The sequence below is a fragment of the Lissotriton helveticus genome, chromosome 5_1 (assembly GCF_964261635.1).
Source record: "Lissotriton helveticus chromosome 5_1, aLisHel1.1, whole genome shotgun sequence".
In the NCBI taxonomy this organism is placed as follows: Eukaryota; Metazoa; Chordata; class Amphibia; order Caudata; family Salamandridae; genus Lissotriton; species Lissotriton helveticus.
In genome coordinates this window covers 1,189,656,731-1,189,677,823 of record NC_136065.1, presented here as the reverse complement: position 1 = coordinate 1,189,677,823, position 21,093 = coordinate 1,189,656,731, and the positions used below count along the sequence as shown (strand labels likewise).

The 21,093-nt window shown below is 42.1% G+C and overlaps 1 protein-coding gene across 1 annotated transcript in view; it reads right to left on the bottom strand.

Moving 5' to 3' along the window:
* Positions 1–21,093, bottom strand: part of ENO4 (enolase 4) — a 578,809-nt gene that overhangs the window by 494,746 nt on the left and 62,970 nt on the right. Inside the window, 1 exon segment of the mRNA XM_078643902.1 lies at positions 3,854–4,044. Coding sequence (XP_078500028.1) covers positions 3,854–4,044 — 191 coding nt within the window.

Genomic DNA, 21,093 nt, shown 5'->3' with positions numbered 1-21,093 from the left:
ACCTGCAATCGCGCAGGTCCGGAGAAGGGCCACTGAACACTTTGGGAGAAGGGGGTGGCCTCTGCCTAACGCCGCTACTCTCCCGCGCCTGCTCAGTGTCGCCGTTTACCAGAGAGTCGACAGAAACGGCTCGACGAGGAGATCGGCGGAAGAAAGAGCATCGGAGCCACAAACCCAGTGCGACCTCCCTTCGGTGCCGGCTTGATTGTCACACGGCCTGGCCTACGAGGGAGGCGCCACTGGGGAGAGAGAGTCTGGTGGCGAGCTCTGGTATACTGTGACTACCCAGTGACGGCCGGAACGAACCAAAACCCTGTCGGCTTCAAGAAATAAAGTAAGCAGGGGGGCTCTTGGCTGGAGGGAGGAGAAAAGCGAAGCTGGGACTACATCGGGACACCAGTACTGGCTGCAAACTTATAACCAGACTACAGGATACTCCCCGAGGGATGTACTGAGACACCTATATGTCCCCATAGAACTTCGGTTTGCAGTGCTTCCCTAATTGTGTTAGGTTAAATTGCCAAAAACAGAACCCCGAAGTCAAGGCTGAGTATGGGCTAATAAAGTGTGGGGCTGTAATTGGCTTGACACAGAACATTGTGGGCCCGAGAGTAGAGAGTGAGGGATCCTACGTGTCTAATGAGAGTCCAGAGCAAGTTGGATAACTTGATTAAGTGAAATAAAAACTTGTCTGTCTTCATTCAGATTCCTAGCTGCTCGCACTGTGAAACAAGTGTGCTGTTACTGGAACTGTGCTGAGAACCTGTATCATCCTGATTGTAATATCCTTGAGACCTTAGGGGTAATGTACAGCTTTGCCTACCTGTAGAGAGACTTGACAAGATTTGAGACCTTTTCCAAGATCGTAAATTTTATGTAATGTTTACTTAATTTGCTGAATTTGTCACTCAGTTTCCTTTCATTTGAAAATAAGAGAAGGAGATATTGTAACTGACAAATGGAGTATGGAACAATCTAATAATTGCAAGTGAAGTTATTCAGAGTATTGATACTGAAAACTGCTGGAAACCTTAAATCTGACAAAGAGTTTTATAAAAACAGACCGTATTTTTCTAAATTGGTGTAGTGTCATTCTTTTCTAGTGGATGGACGCTGTGTTACTGTAAGGGTGCGATGCAAACTTAACACTTTTGCCTTTGGGATAGACCTTCCTACTTTGTGCCGAGCTACCCTATGTAGACTGGTAACCCCAGGTCTAACAATGATGTATAATGGTCCATTTATATCTCCTAGGATTATTTGCTCCTTTAATTTTACGTCTGAAGATGAATTATGTCATGGCCTAAGGATCCATGTTGGTAAGAAAAATATTGAAATGATCTCACATTTTAATTATCTGGGTATTACTATAGGTTCTAGGGTATTATGGAATCCCCAAATAAATCACGCAAAAATGATTCTTACAAATGGTGCAAGGGTGTGCTATAGTAAATATCATAAGTCGACAATTAAAGCTGTTATGTTGGCTCTAGAGATTTATAAGTACAAAGCCCAGTCCAAAGCATTGTATGGGGCTGGGCTGTGGGGCATTGACAAGGTCTACCGGCGGCTACACCACTATCCCACGATCTTAACGTAAAACGGGTAGAGCATTTTGCAAACTTGAGACCTCTGCTCTTTTGGATCATTATAGAGAAGGCCTTAGAGAAAAAAATAGCGTTAGATGAACTGCTAACTCTCCACCTGCTGCATTATGTGAAAGCACGGTTTGTTAAGCTTGGTTGAAGTGATTATTGGGACGAGCCACAAGCACTGTCCCAAAACCAATTGAAGCAGGTATCTTGGGAGTACCAGTTGAACATGCTACATAGTAACCGAAAATTAGACAGATTAACCACTCAATTTTTAGAAGCCAAGCCTTAACCAGGGTTTGAGGAATTGTTGGATGTTGTTTATTCTCCCCTGGCAAGAACAGTATATTTGAAGTTTTGTTATGGTATCCTAAAAATTGAAGCTTATACAGTAAACTAGAATACTGAAAATGAGCTGAATCGCTTTCCACTTGATGCCCTTGAGCAAATGCAGAAAGTATTGCACAAATTTTGTTTTGTTTGCACATTTTATGATAAGATTAGAAAGAAATGGATTTAACCTGTCTGTCAGAGGTTGGAATACAGAAAGCACCTGTTAGAGATGTTGAGGTACGAAACGCTGCCTCATGTTGTTTTTAGCTTGAGTAGGTATTTATGAGCAGTTGCAATTGCACAGAATAAAAAACTAGGCCTAAAGTTTAAAAAAAATGTTTTTTAAATAATGTATTATTTGCTTGTCTGAATCTTATTTTATTATTTCTTTCTTATTGTTTTAAATGAAGAAATGCATTTTAATGTAACTTATGGTTAATAACAAAAATAAAGTTTGAAAGAAGATTGTTGTAATACTACTTTGTTTGGGAGTGTGTATTTATAGGAAGTAGTACACATTGAAAAATAATAAACAAGTTTGGTATATGAAATTGTATAAAAAAGAAAGACTCTGAAACAATTCTGAAACTTTAAAATATTTTTAGGCAAATATATTTAATAACCTAGTGCTAGAATACAAGCTTAGCATTTGGGATTTTTGCACACTGTATTGTTCCAGAACCCTATTAAGAGTCTTAAGAGGCATCTTCCAATTTTTGTATAGTAACATTCATAATTTCTAGACCATTTTCGGAGGACGAAATCCTCGTGGGTTGATCTAGCAAATTTGTTCACAGAAATATCTGGATAATTCCGCATGTGATAATAACACAGCTTCTGTTACTAGCCAGGAATTATGAGCAAATCAGAATGGGGATGCTGGTGTTCTGTGCAATACCATTGTACATAAAAAAACACCACAAATGTAAAGTTGCATAGCAAACTCACAGGAATTGGTCAATGTGCATTGAAAGGCTCTGCAAAGATTACAACTACAGAGAAAAAATCTGCAGGCATTTTCAAACTTGAAATAGAGAAAAATGTTCTTGCTGTGACACAAAAGTTATCTAGCAAAGCAGAACTTTGCAGTGGCAAAGGTAAAATGCGAAACTGGGAAGATTTTCAAACTTTGAGAAAAGAAAAATCTGGATTTTCACAACGTGAAAAACATACTTTGTATACTATTAATGTAGATGCAGTCCACATCTATGTGGAACAATCCTACAGAATCAAATGCCACCACAAACTGAGAGAAGACTGGGGTGCCACTTTGGTATTTTAAGTTTACGACAATTAAGACAGAGAGTAGCTATATCGGGCACAGTGAAAATGAAGATGTTGTCTTCTAAGGGGTCAAAAATATAACTTTTATTAGATATGCAACCAGGAGCTGAACAGCACTGAAAAGTGTTCAACTGATTAAAGTTGATAGGATGGCTTGCTTAAAACTGCACAACTATGAGTAGCTTAGATAAAGTGGCGTAACAGTTCTGGGTCTCTGAGAGGGTTGAGGTTCATCTGGCAGAAAGTATCCGAGCTAGTGGGTAAGATTATATTATGAACAAAATAGCAGGGTTCCTAGGATATAGGGTAATTTTATACTGTGGTGCCATACCGGAACAATATACCAGTAAAGAGTAGCTTCGACCAGAGCAATGTAGATTGGCTGATGTGATGAATCCATAGAATGGTGGCATTAACAACTGATTACAGAAGACGATAGCAGCTATTTTCAATATTGTGGAGACTATTTTGATCTGAAGTCATAGCTGCATTCCTCTAAAATATACACAGAGATCACAGCCAGTCTGTATTATTACCTTCATGAATGGTTTAAATAATCAATATATGTGATGACTGAATAGACTACATGACATCTATGAAAACTCTCTAACATCATAATTCACAAATACAGATTCTGATTTTACCTTATTATTCTGTCAATTTTGAGCTGCTCACTTGGATCAATTCCAGTGAGCAGTGGATTCAATGATTCTTTTATCCATTCTAGCGCTTTTTCCACAGATTTTTTTATTTCCTTCTCTTCGGCCTCAACTGCAGAGGGTTGAGAATGTTCAGCTAATTCGGAGTGAGTTGAAATAACAGAGGAGGAAATGTGCTGCAAAACGAAATTGAAACCATATTGGTAAAATATCATGATTCCAGGTGTCAAAATATTTAAAATCAAAAATGGAAACAGTTCTCACATTGTAAACTCAGATCTCACATGTGTAGGCAGGTTTTTTGCTGAAGGAGACAGGAAAAAAAATTCAAATGTATATTGTATATGTGTACCCTCTGCAGGTTAACATGCTTAATATCTCGTTTGACAAAAGGGCATGGGGTAGAGGGAGGGAGAAAGTTGAACACATTTTTAGGTTCTCTCTACTGCATATAATTAATAGCAAAGTATCCTAATGAATACATAACATTTTCTAAACATACACAAAAAATAAGCACCTGCAGTGTAGGCTCTAAAGTTGCACAAGTGTTTCATACTGGATCTCATGAGCAATCCTACACTCTACTTTTCATAGCCACACTGCCTTGAAGCCACAACTAACCAACAGACACTACAACAATTTGAAAAGATCTGTCTACTGTATTATTCTGTTTCCAGCCACAATTCTGGCAGTCCAATGTTTAATAACATATCAATAATGAACATGAATATGATTCAATTGTCAAGAGTCTTGAGAATGCATTCAGAAACCAACTTGTATTCATTTTTCAGCACATTATATTTTCCAGTCAGCCCAGCCAATGCGTTTCTTCCCCTAGGACTTCATCAGGGTTGTGTGTTCCAAACAAGGCACTTTCCCGTGACATTTGAGCCATGACAAGGGACACTGAAAGAGGAGGTCATACTTCTTGTAATTTACAAATCACACAAGGTTGGATGTTTAGCAGTCAGGATTCAAATCAAGGCACCCAGTTTCTAAAATCAAAAGCTTGGCTGCTAGACCACATCTCCTAAACCACTTCCCTCTTGTCGAGAAAACGTGTCAAAAGCTGTGAATAGCTTGTGGATCTGAGCCCCATCCATTATAATGAGCTTAGTGCACCTTAGCCTGTCTCTTGTGTGAAATGTACTATCATGCAATTGATAAAAGGTGAATTGACAGGTTCTCTCTGCCCTCCATTCTAGAAACGTCTAACCTATATAAAGAAGAGTCCTGTCTTTTGTGGTGGCAATTACATGGTACAGAACCCACCACTAAGGCAGATTTACAGGTTAAAGTAAGTCAATCATTCTTCAGGTCTGATATTCAGGCCTATAGTCTTCTTAGGCTTTTTGGTGAATTTATTTAGGTTTACTACCTGCAAAAACTCCAGGGTATCTTTATGTTTGCAGGATCTTACGAACTTACAAACTTCAATGATGTTTCAAACTACAAGTCTTCCTTTTTTTTGCAAACGGCAACATGAAATTTAATCTCTATTCCTTGGGGTAGACTTCAATTCTTTTTTTTTCCTTTCCTTTTTTTCCTCTCTCTCTCACTCTCCTCACTCTTCTCTTTCTCTTCTTTTTCTCCTCTTTCTCCTCTCTCTCTCGACAAAATACGAATCAAAGTTACCTACAATTAGCTGATGTAGCAAGTAATTGCATAACATAACCTGGTACAGAGTCTGAGCCTCATCCATCATATCATTAACATCAAAAGGGTTTATTGCTTCTAAAGATGTTGTATCACCCAACTTGGCTGAAGTCCATGCGAACACCAAATTATAACTATTGCTCCGTTTTTCCATTTTTTGTGATTTTTACAGGTAAATACAGATAGAATTTTTTTTTGTCATGTCTGTAATTACTTTTAGATATAGAAAAATACAATAAATAAGCCTTATTCAGATGATTTTTTCCCACTGTCAATCATAAGTGCCAGGTCAGTAGGTGTACAGATTGAGAGGTAGGGGAGATGAAAAAAGACAATGATTTCCTAATTAGGCTTAATTATGTGCAGATCTACAGTTATTGATGCTATTCTACAATGCAAGTGTTTTCAGATAACACTATTGCACTGTATACTGCTAAAACCTTTTGAACATTCAAATGAGTGTATACATTTATCAGTTAAATAAATGTGGAAAAATAGCTATGCAGCTTCATTTATTCAGAAAACACCAAAATAAAATGGATAAATTCAGTACAAATTAGCGGAAAATAAATATGGATCAGTACAGATGGAAATTTTGACAAAATAAATATCATAAAACCAGTCGCCCTAATATTAACCTGTCCCAAGCCAGGGGTATCTGTTTTCCACCCCATCAATACGATCAAGTAAATTACGGTAGTTAGAATTATCCTGAACAGAAAAATCTTTTAGCGGCTGCTCTACGTGTCAAACCACGTCGGAGCGTGGGACTAGGTAGAGAGGCCACGTTACTGCGTTGATGAGATATTTGTCACACAACGCAGGTCCCACGGGAACAGCCTTGGGGCACGTAAGCCCACCAGTGAGGGGTATATCTACGACGCAGGAACTCTCCTTGCAGGAGTCGGCAACCACACAGGTTGTATCCTTCACACGCCTCAGCCTTGCGCGGGGCTTACCACTAAGTTTATGAGCACACCCTAGGTCCTGAAGAATTGCCAATAGGGCATGAAACATGTTGACCTGTTCACTGATGAGGGTCGAACGGGACTAATCCTCCTTAACCGCCGAAGTCCCAATGCCCCTCTTGTTTTAAACAAGGTGGTGAACTACACGAATAAAACTAATGGAGTAGACTACACCAACCACATTACCACATTTCCCTCACGCTCACTACTTCTCACCCTAGTGGCCCTCACACCCACTCACTCAACGGCCAGGAACAAAAGATCTCCACAAGAGTGTAGCACCGAGTGCTACCCGTCAGGCATTGCAGCGCCAGCTTGACGTTGGAGCAGGAAGCCGATGATGACACGAGACGACTAGCTGGTGATATGACAACAGCCATTAAGCCAGCCTGTTGTGTGAGGCATCCCTAGTTCCGAAAAGGGATACCCTTCCCTGTTTCACTTTGGTACAATAACACCTTTGTACCTCACGAAGAGAGGAAGATAGTTCACTTCACTACGTTATTACCATTCCCCAGGGGAACTGTGTGCATCTTTTTGTTATACAGATTGATGGGACACGCACATTGGACCCCTATAAATATTGTCCCCCCCCTATGTCCCTCCCTGTTGTTTACAGAAAAATCTTTATAAAAAAATTAAATATAACCAATCTGAAATTATTTGACCACACAAGAAAGAATGCCTGAAAATTCCCACAATCAATTGTGATTGGCTTCATCAACTTTCTTTATTTGATTAAACCATAACAGATGAAAAACTATTTCATAACAATAAAATACATCAATAAAATCATCAAAAAAGCCAATAATTTTGCGTGAAATTATATCCATAAAAAAATCTACAGCACATCCTTCAAGTTCCTCAATCTAACAGCACTTGCTAAAAAACATACCAAATGGAAGCACTACGCAGATCGAATAGTATTTGTAGGTGCAACAAGTTGACCTAAGTAAAGTGCTTCTCTTTTAACAATGGAATACATTTTTATGTAGGTTCACATAAAAAGACAAAACTTTAAAAAGTGCATAGTGTCCGGTTTAAAAACCAAATCACAATAACAGGGTTCCAGAGAACAATCCTTATACCAACCCTTAGGGACCGCTTATAAGTGATGTATCATATTAAGTCAAAACATGGTCAATAAAAAACAATGATGAGAAGACAGTTGTAGGTTTAAATAAGGTTCAAGAATCTGTGAGGTTAACAACATAATGTGAGTTCTAACAGATGGTTTAGTCAACTCTGCACTTTCCCTTATTCTCCAAAGCAAGTCCACCTTCACAAGCATATCTGGTTAATAAAACTTTTCCGGTCGGCCTTATTCAGTCAATGACCTCCTGACAAAAGAGCCAGGGAATTCCGTTACAGCTATTTAAAGTAAGACAGTCCCTTATTATCAGGCGGTTTAACTCAGCCTCTGGCTTTAGCCAACCCAAGATCCACTGTAGCAAGGAACACCTTCATCACAATATCGGTAAGGAAACCCACACCCAACTCTTCATGAACTATGAAAGAGGCGAATTGTTATGAAGAATTAGCAGTTTCTTTAAAAACTGGTTTACCACAGTTTGAAGGGAAAAAGGGACAGTGTACCCACATATTTCTTCCATTATTTCTTCCATAGGTAGCAAAAGAAATATTTAGCTAGTAAATCTTTAAAATAGCTGTGAAAAGGGTATATGGACAAGTCTGGCAGCAAAATCAAAAATAGAAGAAATCGATCTCATAAAAGTCAATTATCTAGAAGATAAAATGGAACACCAGTTTCCAGCAGAATCAAACACCAGTCCTATAAATGGATAAGAGTTAACCTTACTAATAACATTATCATTCATCTTAAAATATCGAGATTTGGTGCATCTAGGGCCTAACGCTATTACATGTTTGTTTTTTTAAATGTGTGCTTAATTCTAAATAATCTAAAAAGCCATAAATGAATTTAATACACATTGAAGACCCAATGCAGTTCTGGTTATAAAGACTGAATCGTCTGCATACAGCAATGCAGGAATTGACACCGTCTGACATAGGGCACATCATGACCACCCTCCACAGTAATACCTCCTAGTTCTTTACTATAGTGAGTAAAAAGAAAAGGAACAAGAATGTACCTCTGCGGACAGCTCTTTTTAGCTTAAACAAACCACAGCCCTCACCTCCCTTCCCATATCTCACTGAGGCCAATCCATTCTAATGAAGATCTCACAAAAAATATAGGATATTCAACTCAACGCCTAGAGAGATCATGATGCTCCACAACTTGTTACTATGACCCTGTTGAATGCAGAACTAAGCTCCATAAAGACTACATGTAAGAATCCCTTCTTAACCATAGTATATTTGTTAATGATTAAGTAAAGATACCAGCACTAGTTGACTGTCCCTAGGCCAGATCTAAAACCATACTGAGTGTCGGAAAGTTCCTGATTCTTAAAGGTCCATATAGTCAATCTATTCTATACGCCCCAAGACCTTAACTGTTGAATCAATTAGGGAGATTGGCCTATAACAACAGGGATCAGACTTATGATTCTTTTTTTTAAAACAGTTACTATTAGAGATTGAGACCAGGAATTAGGAAGACCATGGAACACTGCTGAGTTAATCATCTTAGTAAACAGCGGAGGCCAGAGTAAACCTTCGGTTTGAAACATATCAACTAGCACACCGTCTGAACCAGGGACTTTATTTTGAGCATCATCAATCACCTCTGTTACCTCCTCAACCCTAACCTGTAAACAGGAATCCACAAATGCACTAAGAAGGACATGGCTCGATAACACACAGAGCCAGGAAAATCATATATCCCTGCAAATTGACTAACCCATTTATCTACAGGAATTATGTATTCCTGAGTGGATGAGACAAAAGGGGCGGCTGACAATTTTCCAAAAAAAGGCTGAATCGGCTTAGTCACTAGCATAACTAAACTGGTCCCATACCTCTTGCTGAAGCACCTTCTCTCTATCTTTAACAGTCCATTTATAAATAGCTCTACAAGCTGTCACCTCAGACCGTAATCTACATTGCCTTTTCAATCCACTAACCAAATTACAATGCTCTTTTGAGCAAGACTGATCAAGGAGTAGCTTGAATGGGTGTTGGTGGTATACTCAATAACTTCTTCACATTCATCCAGATCGACTTGATTTCAAAATTCAAAATTAAATGAGGTTTTGAATAAACACTCAGACAAACCTCAAAGTCTGCTAATCAATGATTCCCCTAGTTCCTTATGAAATAAAATAGGCAAAACTTTGGTCCATGTTAACCTCAATCCCTGATCTAAAGCACTCATCTCACTTGAGACCCATCCAGTCACCGTACTAGGAAATCATTCCAGTCCAGGACAACCCTTAATGGGTTATGGTCACTACGAGAGTTCCATATTAGACTGTGGTAAGAGATCAAATGTACATGGGGTGCTGATACCAAAATATCATCAATAACAGATGAACAACCTCTATTAATGAAAGTAGGGATTTGTTAGGACTGGGGGTCTCTAGTTGGCAGAGGTAGGTACCACTGTCCAAATAGGGACCCTTGCTTCTAGTCAGGGTACGGAAGAAACACTGTTAGATAACCTCTGCTCACCCCCTGGGTAGCTTGGCACGAGCAGTCAAGGCTTATCGAAGGCAATGTGTAAAGTATTTCTACCAACACTCACAGTAACACAGTTATAACACCACAAACGGACTCCACAACAGTTTAGAAAAATAAAGGTATTTTAATCTAAACTACACAAGACCAAAACGACAAAAATCCAACATACACAGTTCAAGAATATGGTTTCAAATGAGTTCTTAAGGTTGCGTTAAAATAATCCACAGTTGCGTCACGTTGTGGCCAACAGTACCTTTAGATGCGAAAAAAGTTCCAAGTGAAAGCTGTAGCGTTGAAAAGCAAGCAATGCATCACTCCTGAGACCCTGGGGAGGTGATGCGACAACCCCGCTGGATGTAGCGGGCGTGTTGCAGTGACTCCAGCCTGTATGCGGAGGGATGTGATACCTTGCGTGGATTCCGGTGCACAGGCTTCGGTGGAAGCGGCTTGCAAAAGGTATGATGCGACAAACTTCGGGGCGGCGACTATCTCCGGTGTGGCGACAATGCGCGGCTCAGCTACGATCTTCTACTCTCGTGGCCCCTCGATGCGATGGCTCTGCGACGACTCTCGCAGCGATGTGATGCAGTCCGCAAGCAAGCGGTGCGACGATCTCACCCAGTGATGACAGGCTCTGCGACGATACTCGCAGCGATGGTAATCTTCCCGCACGGGACTGGTGCGTTTCGCAAACGAAGGATGCGACGACTCTGGCAACAGGCGCTGCGACGATCTCGACCCTCGCGGCGGCGGGAATTTCCTCGCACTGACGGGGATGTGCTCCGCAAGCGAGCGATGCGATAAAACTTGAAGAAAGTCTTTAAAATCTTGGTTTCCAGCTTCCAAACAAAGGTACAACTTCCAGAGGCACCACAACTGGTCCAAGCACTCTAGAATGACAGAACTCTCAGCAGAGTTCAGGGAAGCAGGGGGTGAAGTCCTTTTGTTCCTGGGACTTCTTAAATGGGAGCCAGCTCTTCTCAGGCCCTTGGAGATTCCTTCAAGCAAGGGGACACAGCACCAAGCAAAGTCCTTCCCCTTTCCTTGGCAGCAAAGCAACAACTGGTCAGTCCAGCAGAGCAACAGCAGGACAGTCTTCCTTCTTCAGTTTCAGCTTTCTCCTTGGCAGAGGTTCCTTCTTGATTCCAGGATGATCTAATTTTCTGTAGCCAGGGGTCCTGTACTTATACCCCTAAAAGTCTTTGTTCCCTTTGTGCAGGAGGGCCCTGAGCCCGGTCTGAACCAGTTCTGGGTGTTCCTTGAGCACTTTGCTTTCCTGGCCTCTCCTTTCCTTTCAGAGAGAGGGGCAGCGTTGTCAGCCGCCCAGCAGGAGTTGGAGCCAGCATTGTGGAAAGCAGGCACAGCCCTATTCAGGCCCAGGTGTTACCCCCTCCCACCACTCTAGATGCAGATGGAGCTATTCAACCCAGGGATGGCCCACTCAGCCTCTGGGAGCCACCCAGCCCCAGTCACTCACGATCCAGACAGTCAATTCACAAACAGGCCAAGGCACACAAAAAGGTCAGACAAGAGAAAAGCAACTTTCTAAAAGTGCTGTTCTTTAACACAGGATTTAAAAACAACCTTTCCTAAAAGATGTGTTATTAAATTCTGAGTTCAGGGATACCACACTTTTATGTTCTATCTTGCTCCTATGGGAAGATATGCTGGTAGCCACTGTAGCCAGCATTCCCCATGATAGCCTATGGGGCAAGATAGACTTACAATAGTGAAAAACGAAATTGGCTGTAATTCACTACCAGAGCATGTCACCTGCACTAGTACATGCTCTACCTTTCACATACACTGCACCCTGCCCAAGGGGGTACCTTGGGCCTTCCAGTGGGGTGACCAATGTGCACAGAAAGGGAAGAGTTAGACCTGGTCAGTGGGGACACTGACCAGGAGGACATGGCAGTTCACAGACTGCACACAGGCATCGCGGTGGCAGACCTGAGACACCATTTTAGGGCTACTCATGTGGGTTGCACAATCAGTGCTGCAGGCCCACTAGTAGTATTTGGATCACCAGTCTTGGCACACTCAGTGCACTTTACTAGGGACTTCTTGGTGAGACAAATATGCCAATCTTGGATAACCAATTACAATAACAATTTATACACTGATCAGCAGTGGCAAAGTGCCCAAAGCATCTAAACCAGCAAAAACGAAATCCAGCACAGCATCAAAAATACAGGAGGTAGAGGCAAAAAGATAGGGGGAAACCACGCCAAGGATGCCAGGTCTAACAGGATTGATATAGCTACTTGATGATCCTTTCCAATAGGACTAGCACACTGAAAAGTGAACTCAGCCAAAATGCCTTTCATAATATCCCCCTCAGCACAATGCTTGAAGTGAGTTCCAGTAATTAAGTTTCTAAACGTACAGTAACTGGGAACAGCAGGACATATAGAACATAAATGCATATTACAATTACCCACCAAAACCATTGGTATATAAAACTCAAACATTTCTCTACATACAATGCTGTAGAAAAGAACTGAAAACATGTACATGCAGAGTTCCGTGTAGAGCCACTTGAATTATAAAACATATTCACCATTAATCTAACAGAGTTAAAAAATGTAAGTAGTAAAGCTGATAAATTAAAATAGTTTGAACCTATGTCCCTGATTTTGCATTTCAAACAATAAACAATCAACAGAAGTAGACCACCCCATGCTCTCCCAAAGTTTCCTGGAAAAGCAAGCGTAAAAGCAGAACAAAAACCCTCCAAATGAAAGGTGTTTGAGGGAGCCGAAGATACCTATAAACAAATGATCTTGTAAGCCTTTAAAAAGGGATTCCAGCTCAGGTCATCTTTTTTGGACTTGAGCCATGGTACAGTCATTAGAAACCTCCAGAATGGGTGCTGAAAAGGAGTATGAAGCAGTCCCTCAACATTCTCCAGATTGCCCAGGCATTCAAAATCGATTACTTATTGTAACACCATGAGCAACCTGTGCCTTTGAATCTGTAACTAAAGAATTCATCTGGAAGGTATATTTTGTAAATGAAAGATTAGGCCTATGAAAATAACCGAAAGGTAGCACCTGAACTGCAGTGCATCCAACTGGCAGAGGTGTAAAGTAAAAACAAGCATTTTCAATGCAATAGGTCTCGCATTTACGCGAGTTTCAGCTATTGCTATTGCAAATAACAATGCCTTTTATTTTTGTTTTCATTTTAAAAACATAAATAAAAGGCATTGTCATATACAATGCCAATAGCTTTAACTCGTGTAACTGCGAGACCTACTGCATTGCAAATGCTTGTATTAATAAAACAATCTAGCTGTAGATGTTGCTATATTTAAGATTAGCGCAATTTACCAATTATTCAATCAACGGGTTTTATCTGCAAAATAATGTTGTAGCTGTAGATGTTAGATTGACAAAGATTAGCACAATTTACCTATGACTCGATTTATGGCCTTGGATAATAAAATAATGCTGAGGCTGTAGATGTTACTCTGTCAAAGATGAGCACAATATATCGATTACTCTGGGAATTGGTTTTAACAATAGCAGAAGGCTATAGCTGTATATGTGACTGTTTCATAAATTAATCTATATTTGTTGTGACGATCATATTTAAAATACAACAACCTAGTTGTACATACAAATCTTTTAAAGATTAGCACAATGCATCTATTACTCTAGAAGGATTGGCTTTAATAACAAGATGGCAGGCTCAATTTGGAGTGAAAGCATGTTTTTAAAAAGTGCGCAGCCTAGTTGCAAGTGGCAGCTGCTGGGCTTTGAGGACCTTGATGGCAGTGGAAGAGCTGATAGGGGGAGCAGGTTGAAGACAACACAGAGAAACAGTTGGGATCTGAGGTTGGGCGAGTCAATAAAAAGTTAAAACAAGGCAACACATATCGTGCTGGCAGGGCTGCATATCCATGTCATAGCCAATAAGATAATATTTAAGTAAGTTACTTAAGCATGAGAAGGCAAACTTAGTTAAGCAAGATCCACACATAAACTGTCACATTACATCTCCGATGACTGGCGTGGGGGTCACATATCGCACTCTACACACACATTGAGACACGTGCAACCAAATATAAACACAGGCATAACAGGCTGAATAGGACTGCACACTGTCATCTGTTTGAAATGCAGCTGAAATGATCCTCAGCCTCGCAAGTGCAGGGCATGTACAATATACAATCAAGCTTGTTCTCCTCATTGTATTAGCTATCACTGATGAGAATATCTGGCACAGAGGACATTGAAAGAGCAGGCATTTGGCAATGAAATAAACCATATATTTAAATCTTAAGATTGATTTAAAAAAATAAAACGTTTAGGTCTCACACACGGATGCACCTGTTGCAAAATGCGCCGTAAATTACTGGTGACTTATTTATCAAAGGAAGCTGTGTGGTCTGTTTTCACAAGATAAATGTCACCAGTAATTTACGCCTCATTTTGTTGCTTCCACCCATACCGCAGTCCAACATGGGTAAATTCTTCCATACTGAATGCGTAAAGAGTGCTGCACTCACACTCATTTATTGTTTTGTATTAGCCCCTTAACTGCGTAAGTTTACTCAAAAAACGAAAAGTCTCCTCCCTTTGCACATGTAAGTGTTCCTTGCTCAATACGTTTACGTTTACAGATCAAACAAGAAACGGTGAAATAAATTAACATAGCCATCTAAAGTAAAACAACGAGCACAGCGTCAGTGATGAAAGAGTCTGCACACGGAAAATGAACCAGGGCAAACAAAACACAAATGCGTCTCACAACAGTGCAGGCTAACATAACAACAGAACGGCTTGTTGCGAAATAAATAAAACGTACTTACACAATGACCTCTCGCAGCATACTGCTTTTCATGCCCTGCAAGACTAAACTCCAGCACTTGTTTACTGAAAGACGACACAAAGAGTCCTTCATTTCGTAATGAGTAGAGGCTCGACAACAATCCAGCAATTCCACAAGGCACTTTAGATCCTAAACCTGGCCTGGCGCTGCGTTGTTAAACCACCTCAATCAACATAGTGGCATATCGGAACCCAGGGCTCTAGGACATTTTACAGTACTCCATGTATGGCCATCCCTAATACCCATCAACCCCCCATCCCCCCCACACTCCCACCCCTGCTGCCAGCGCTGCTACCTAAACAAGCTAGCAACAAAGCAAACAAATCCCGCCGCCCCCCGTCCCTCACTTACCTACCTCCGGCCGCTGGAACACGCTGTGACGCACACCGCAACCGCAAGTCGGCCTGGAGCGCGCCTCGGCAGAGAAGCGGGAGGACAGGAGCGTGACGCGCGTGAACGTGCACGTTGACGTTCCCGCGCGTTCACGGACCTGAGTCGGCTCGTTCCCAGCTCTGTGTCGGGCTCGTTCACAGCTGCTACTCCCTTGACAGGGAGGAAGGTGACTATAGAACTCGCTGGCGGGAGCGCTTCGCGCTCCAACGCCAGGCGAGCCCTAAAAAAGTATATCACATACCAAAGCAGGACGATTAAAATGTACCACTATACAATCTTCCACAAAAGTTTTAGGCCCCCTTCCAACTCACGATACCCTTCTTAACAGATTTATAGACTGAAATAACAGAAATCCTCTGTTAGTTCTAGAGTCAAGACAATGAGCCACTTTGTTTTTAAACTGAGAATAATTTTCTATACAACTAGGTCTACGCTGAGGGACATTTACAAGGACCAAGACAAACTGGGTAGCATCAGGTGGTAATGGAGTTTCCCAGTAGGAGGGTAATTACTAGATGAAGACTGAGGCCCACCACTATTCACATGAACACCCTTATTTAAAGATTTAAAGAAGCAAAGGATCCAGGGACCCCTTTAGTAACGGAGTCTAACCCACAGTTAATAACAGGAGTTCCTGAGGGTGTTCAATGACAACTTGTCCAAAGACACAATTTAAGACGAAAACCATGAAAACGGAGAACACGAGGACAGTGATAGTGTCTAAATATTCCACGAAGAGCAAGGCATTTAAAAACATCATCAAGAGACATTGGATGATTCTGTTACAAGAAAGTGATTTCAACAACATCTTTAATGAAATGCCCCTCTTTGCATATCAAAGAGCCAAGAACTTGGGAGAATTACTAAAACCAAAAGAATGCAGACCTACCGAAACATACCAGGGGACAGTACCCTGCTACAATTGCAATAATTGCAACAGTATTATTAAAGGTAATTCAATCACGCACCCAAGTAAGGGACATAAAATCAAGTTGAACGTGTCTGCAACTTGTGACACGATGAATGTGATCTATTTACTGAAGTGTCCCTGCGGACAGGGATACGTAGGTAAAACAGAACGGAAAATTAAAACTAGGCTCAATGAGCATAAATCCAACATCCGTAATAGGATGATGAAATCCACAGTGGCTACCCACTTCTGTGACGCTTCACACAGCGTGAGTCAACTGAGATATGCTATTCTTGAGGTGATCACCAGAAGAGAAGGAGTGGACAATAACAAAAACTTGCTACAACGCGAAAACTATTGGATTTACAAGCTTGAAACCTTGAAACCAATGGGAAAGAAGGACCGGACAGAGTACAGTTGTTATCTATAGAGACATTGTTTGAATCATATACACTAACTTTGCATGCTAACACTGAGTTTTTTCCCCATTTAGATTTGTGGATGAAACGTATAATTTTTGCTCTTTTTAAACATTTATTGAAGGTACATGCGGATCTTATGTTTAATTTTTACCCATGTGGTTATTATTAATTTTTCTCCCACAAATCAGGATTGAGTTAGATCAGTCTTGCTTCACTTGCCATTCCTTTTGTATACACCCTGGTTGCACCTTCCAAGATGGCCCCCATTTAGGTTTGCATAATAGTCCTATCTCGCTGTTGGTTACTTGCACGAGGAGAAGCTGACTACCACAAACGCTCTCCATTAAGTTATGATTGATCGCTTTTAGACGTTTATGTTTACATCGTTTTACATTGGGTTTAGACTATGGCCCGTGTTAACAATGGTTCTTAAATCACGAATCGATATAATGCTTAGGCACAAGTTAATTCGATGCGTACACACTGCGGCGAATTCGGTAATAGATACTTGCACAATGTTTTGATGGGCTATGTTTGATCACTTTGGCGCTTATGTTTACATCGTTTTGATCTTGGTGCAGACTATTGCTCGTGTCAACAATGGTTCTTACAGCATGAATCGATTTAATGTTTAGGCATAAGGTATTGTTAATCCGACACGGTAAACCGCGCATCACACAATTCGGCAAAAGATACCTGCATGGACTTGGCACCTTTGAATACGTTCTCGTTTTTTTCCCGTTTTTTCTTAGAGGAAATAATCACACACGGTTATAGAATTAATACTGGTCACTCATAATCACTGACATATCTGATTGTTCACACTTTAAGTACAATTGAGCACATTCACACCGGTTTTGGAGTTTTTATAGCACGTTATCATTGGGACACTTTCCCCGGAATTCTTTAGGTTATTGCCACTGCATAGATCCCAAATATACTTTCTTGTGGTTCCTTATGTATTAAACACTTGATTTAATTTTCAGACCCCAGTTCCCTGATGAAGGCTACTAGTTAGCCGAAATGCATTGGATTAAAGGCTGGGAATAAAGGCTGGAGATTGTGATTATCATTTGAATGGAAGCATAAAAACAATACATGATAAAAGAGAAAATAATAGAATGAAATAAAGAGCATTCTGGAGCAATTTGTTGTTATAACTTTATTTTTGAGAAGTTTACAACCCCAGGAGGGGACAGAGCTGTGACCAGGGGACGTCCCCCAATCAGGGGCACGCTTGTCTTGATTATATTACAGTACTCTACGGAGAGTACACCCTGGAGCACGCAACAACACCAAAACTTCATAAAATCCAGAGTGCGAGTGTAAAACAAACTTACAATTTAAGCTTTTCCACCAGACAACATTGAGAGACAGTTTCAGAAACCAATTGAAGGCTCACATGGACCCCAGAAAACAGGAGGAGAAATAGATGGTAACCCAGCACTAGACTAAGCTTCACTAGTGTCAATCTGATTGTTTTTTTTTTTTTTTGTAAACCTTTATTGGTATAGACAGGATATACAAATCTGGGCCTACAACCAAACTGGCCGGCCACAACACGTGAAAGCAGTCAAGAAGTCCAGAATGAAGTTACAGAATCAATCATAGAGGAACGTAAGCAATACAATCTTAAAAAAGGGGGGGGGGAGAGAGGATCCAAACGGCCAACAAACAGGAGCAATGAAGGTTATTTTTTATAATAGGGCAAGAAGGAGCATGACAGGAAGGGCGACAATATAAAAGAATCCGGATTCCCAAGTCAAACTATTGGTAACAGAAGGGCTAAAGGGCAGCCATGCAGGAATGTCAGCACTGTATATATCAGAATAAAAAAACAGGGCCGTGAACACAAGTCCGTATATAAATAAGAACGACTTTGTATCCCCACCACCCAGTAGCACCTCGGAAACAGAACAAAGGGGGCCGGAATAGCGACAACACCCAGACTAACCCGTCATACTAACCTTGGGAGAGAAGGAAAAAGGGAGGGAGGGGGGGGGGGGGGAAAAGAGGAAAGAAGAGAGGGAAAGGAAAACACAGACTGAAAGAAAAGAATGCCGCGCCTAAACAAGCGTCCCGTAGCAAAGAACACATAAAAGAGCGATAATATCAACAACGAGGAGGGCATGGGAGTCGCAATGGAAAGCAGCAGAACTACAAAAAGAAGAACAGTGACATTACAGACCCCACCCCAAACATACCACGGAAGGCAAGGACAGACGCGGCACTCCAATAAAGAGATACAAAAGGGCCATAGAACTGAGGAAAATAAAACATCAAATAAGACCCAACCCACCCATCCCACCCAGCACCCCTGCAGAAGGCTATGGCCTACCCTCCAAACAGCGCGCCTGTCGCCCTAAACCAGAACCCGAAATGTAGTAGAGACAAGAGAAAAGAAGAATATAAAGACAAAAAAAGGACATCAAGACAAAAGAAATAAATGGGAGGGAGGAGCCAAAGAGCAGAAACAAATACGGTCGGCCACCGCCCTCCACCCAACCATACGAACATATTATATGTGAACCAGAACGACACAATCTCGAGCGCCAAAAAACGTACAGGGGGGTCTCCCACAGCACTAGAAATATGAGCAACTTCGCCACAGATCTGTACGTCAATAAACCACCGGGAGCCGTGCATCTCACCCCATCCCTTTTCTAACCACAGTTACCACCCACCACAGGACAATGTGAAATAAGCAACACGATGCGAGGCAAGCACACAATTGAAAGAGAATACGAGCAACACGTAGGCCAGGGAGGGCAATCGATAAGCAAGTGGGCAAAAGTTCAAATAGGCAGTTCAAATGTCTCAGCAATAACAACAAGGGCAATAATAGACAGGAGTTCAGTCTTGCCGTCAGGAAAGCGGGGGTTTCCCTGCAAAATAGAAACACGACCTCATCAAGGCAAAAACAGGCAGCGGTCCACCATTGTTCTCAGGCACCCGGGGAGGATCGGATCCCCGCACGACATCCAAGTCCCCAAACTCCAAACATCGAAGAGCAGGAGGTTCCAAATCCACCGGCCAGCAAATCCGTCGATGGATAGCGACAGTAACTCTTGTTGCGACCGGGGGAGGCGAGGCGGTGGCATCACTGAGACAAGAGGGGACCATGAAGGAGCGTTCACCCAAGATGGCGGTAGAACGAATCGAGTCTCCCGGAGCACCGGGGGCCAGGGCCGCGCGTAAGGATCGTAAGGCATCAAGAACGTCTCCAATCGTAGGCTCACGCACACACGTCCAGGCCCCCGAGCCGTCCAGCAACTCAAGCCCATCATCACAAGGAGACCCACAGCACAGGTCGTCGGTAGCCATTTTGTGAATTCAGCCTCCTCACCACCCTCCGCGATGCTCGAAACAGTTCACAAATGCGGGCCTTTACAGATTTCCGGGGGGTCCCAGCAGTGGCAGCCTCGGTGAAAAAAGGAGATTCGCCCAAGGCGAGGGGCCGTCTGCAATATCGCTGGCGCTCCACTCGAATAGAGTCCGAGGACGAGGGTCCAGGGTCGATGGACGGAGCAGCGGCGGGGGGACCCCTTCACACGATCAGTCCATGGAGCACCGCGTTCCGCACCAGCCTCACGGCCGTCAAGGCGGGCCCGGATCAGGGTCACCGGGATGTTCTCACAACGGCTCTCACCAGTGGCGCAGTCTCTCGGCCGGGGCCGACGGTCTCCACAGCGCCAGGCCGGATCCGATAGGCGAGGTCCCGGTCTCAACACCACGAAGGCCCAGGTCCCTTCGGGGGGCACAACTTCGGAACCGCAGCACGCCGGAGTCTCCAGGCCAAACGGTGAGTTAGAGCGAAACGTTGCGTTGCTATTTCTTCGAAATTGTGTCGTTTCTGGGCAGGATATACAACAGGATATGCGAGTCAGGCCAGAGGGCTGACGGAGCCGAGCTACAAGGCGACCATTACGCTCGCGAGCTTGTCAATCTGATTGTTAATACCATTTAGTGACATCTGTAGCTCGGAAATAGAGCATTCAAATGTGGCCAATCTCTGTAAATGACTGTCCAAAGAGTTAGATATTAGAGATTAAGAGTCTGATTATGATCTTGGCGGATGGGATACTTCGTCACAAACGTGACGGATATCCCATCTGCCAGATTACAAGTTCCATAGGACATAATAGAACTTGTAATACATGGACGGGATATCCGTCACATTTGTGAGGAGTATCCCATCCTGCAAGATTGTAATCAGGCATTCGGTCTTTTTAAAAAACACATCCAGCCTAGAATCCAAATGCTCAGACAGTAATCGGAAAATGGGTTCTGCCTTCTCCCCCAATATTTTTACAGGTTAAGGTTTAATTGCAGAACCAATTCTCTTTTCTCTTTTTGCAGGCAGTGAATGATCAATAACCCCCTGCGATACAGATTGATGAAAGTACGCGACGACAATCAGAGAATTCCTTT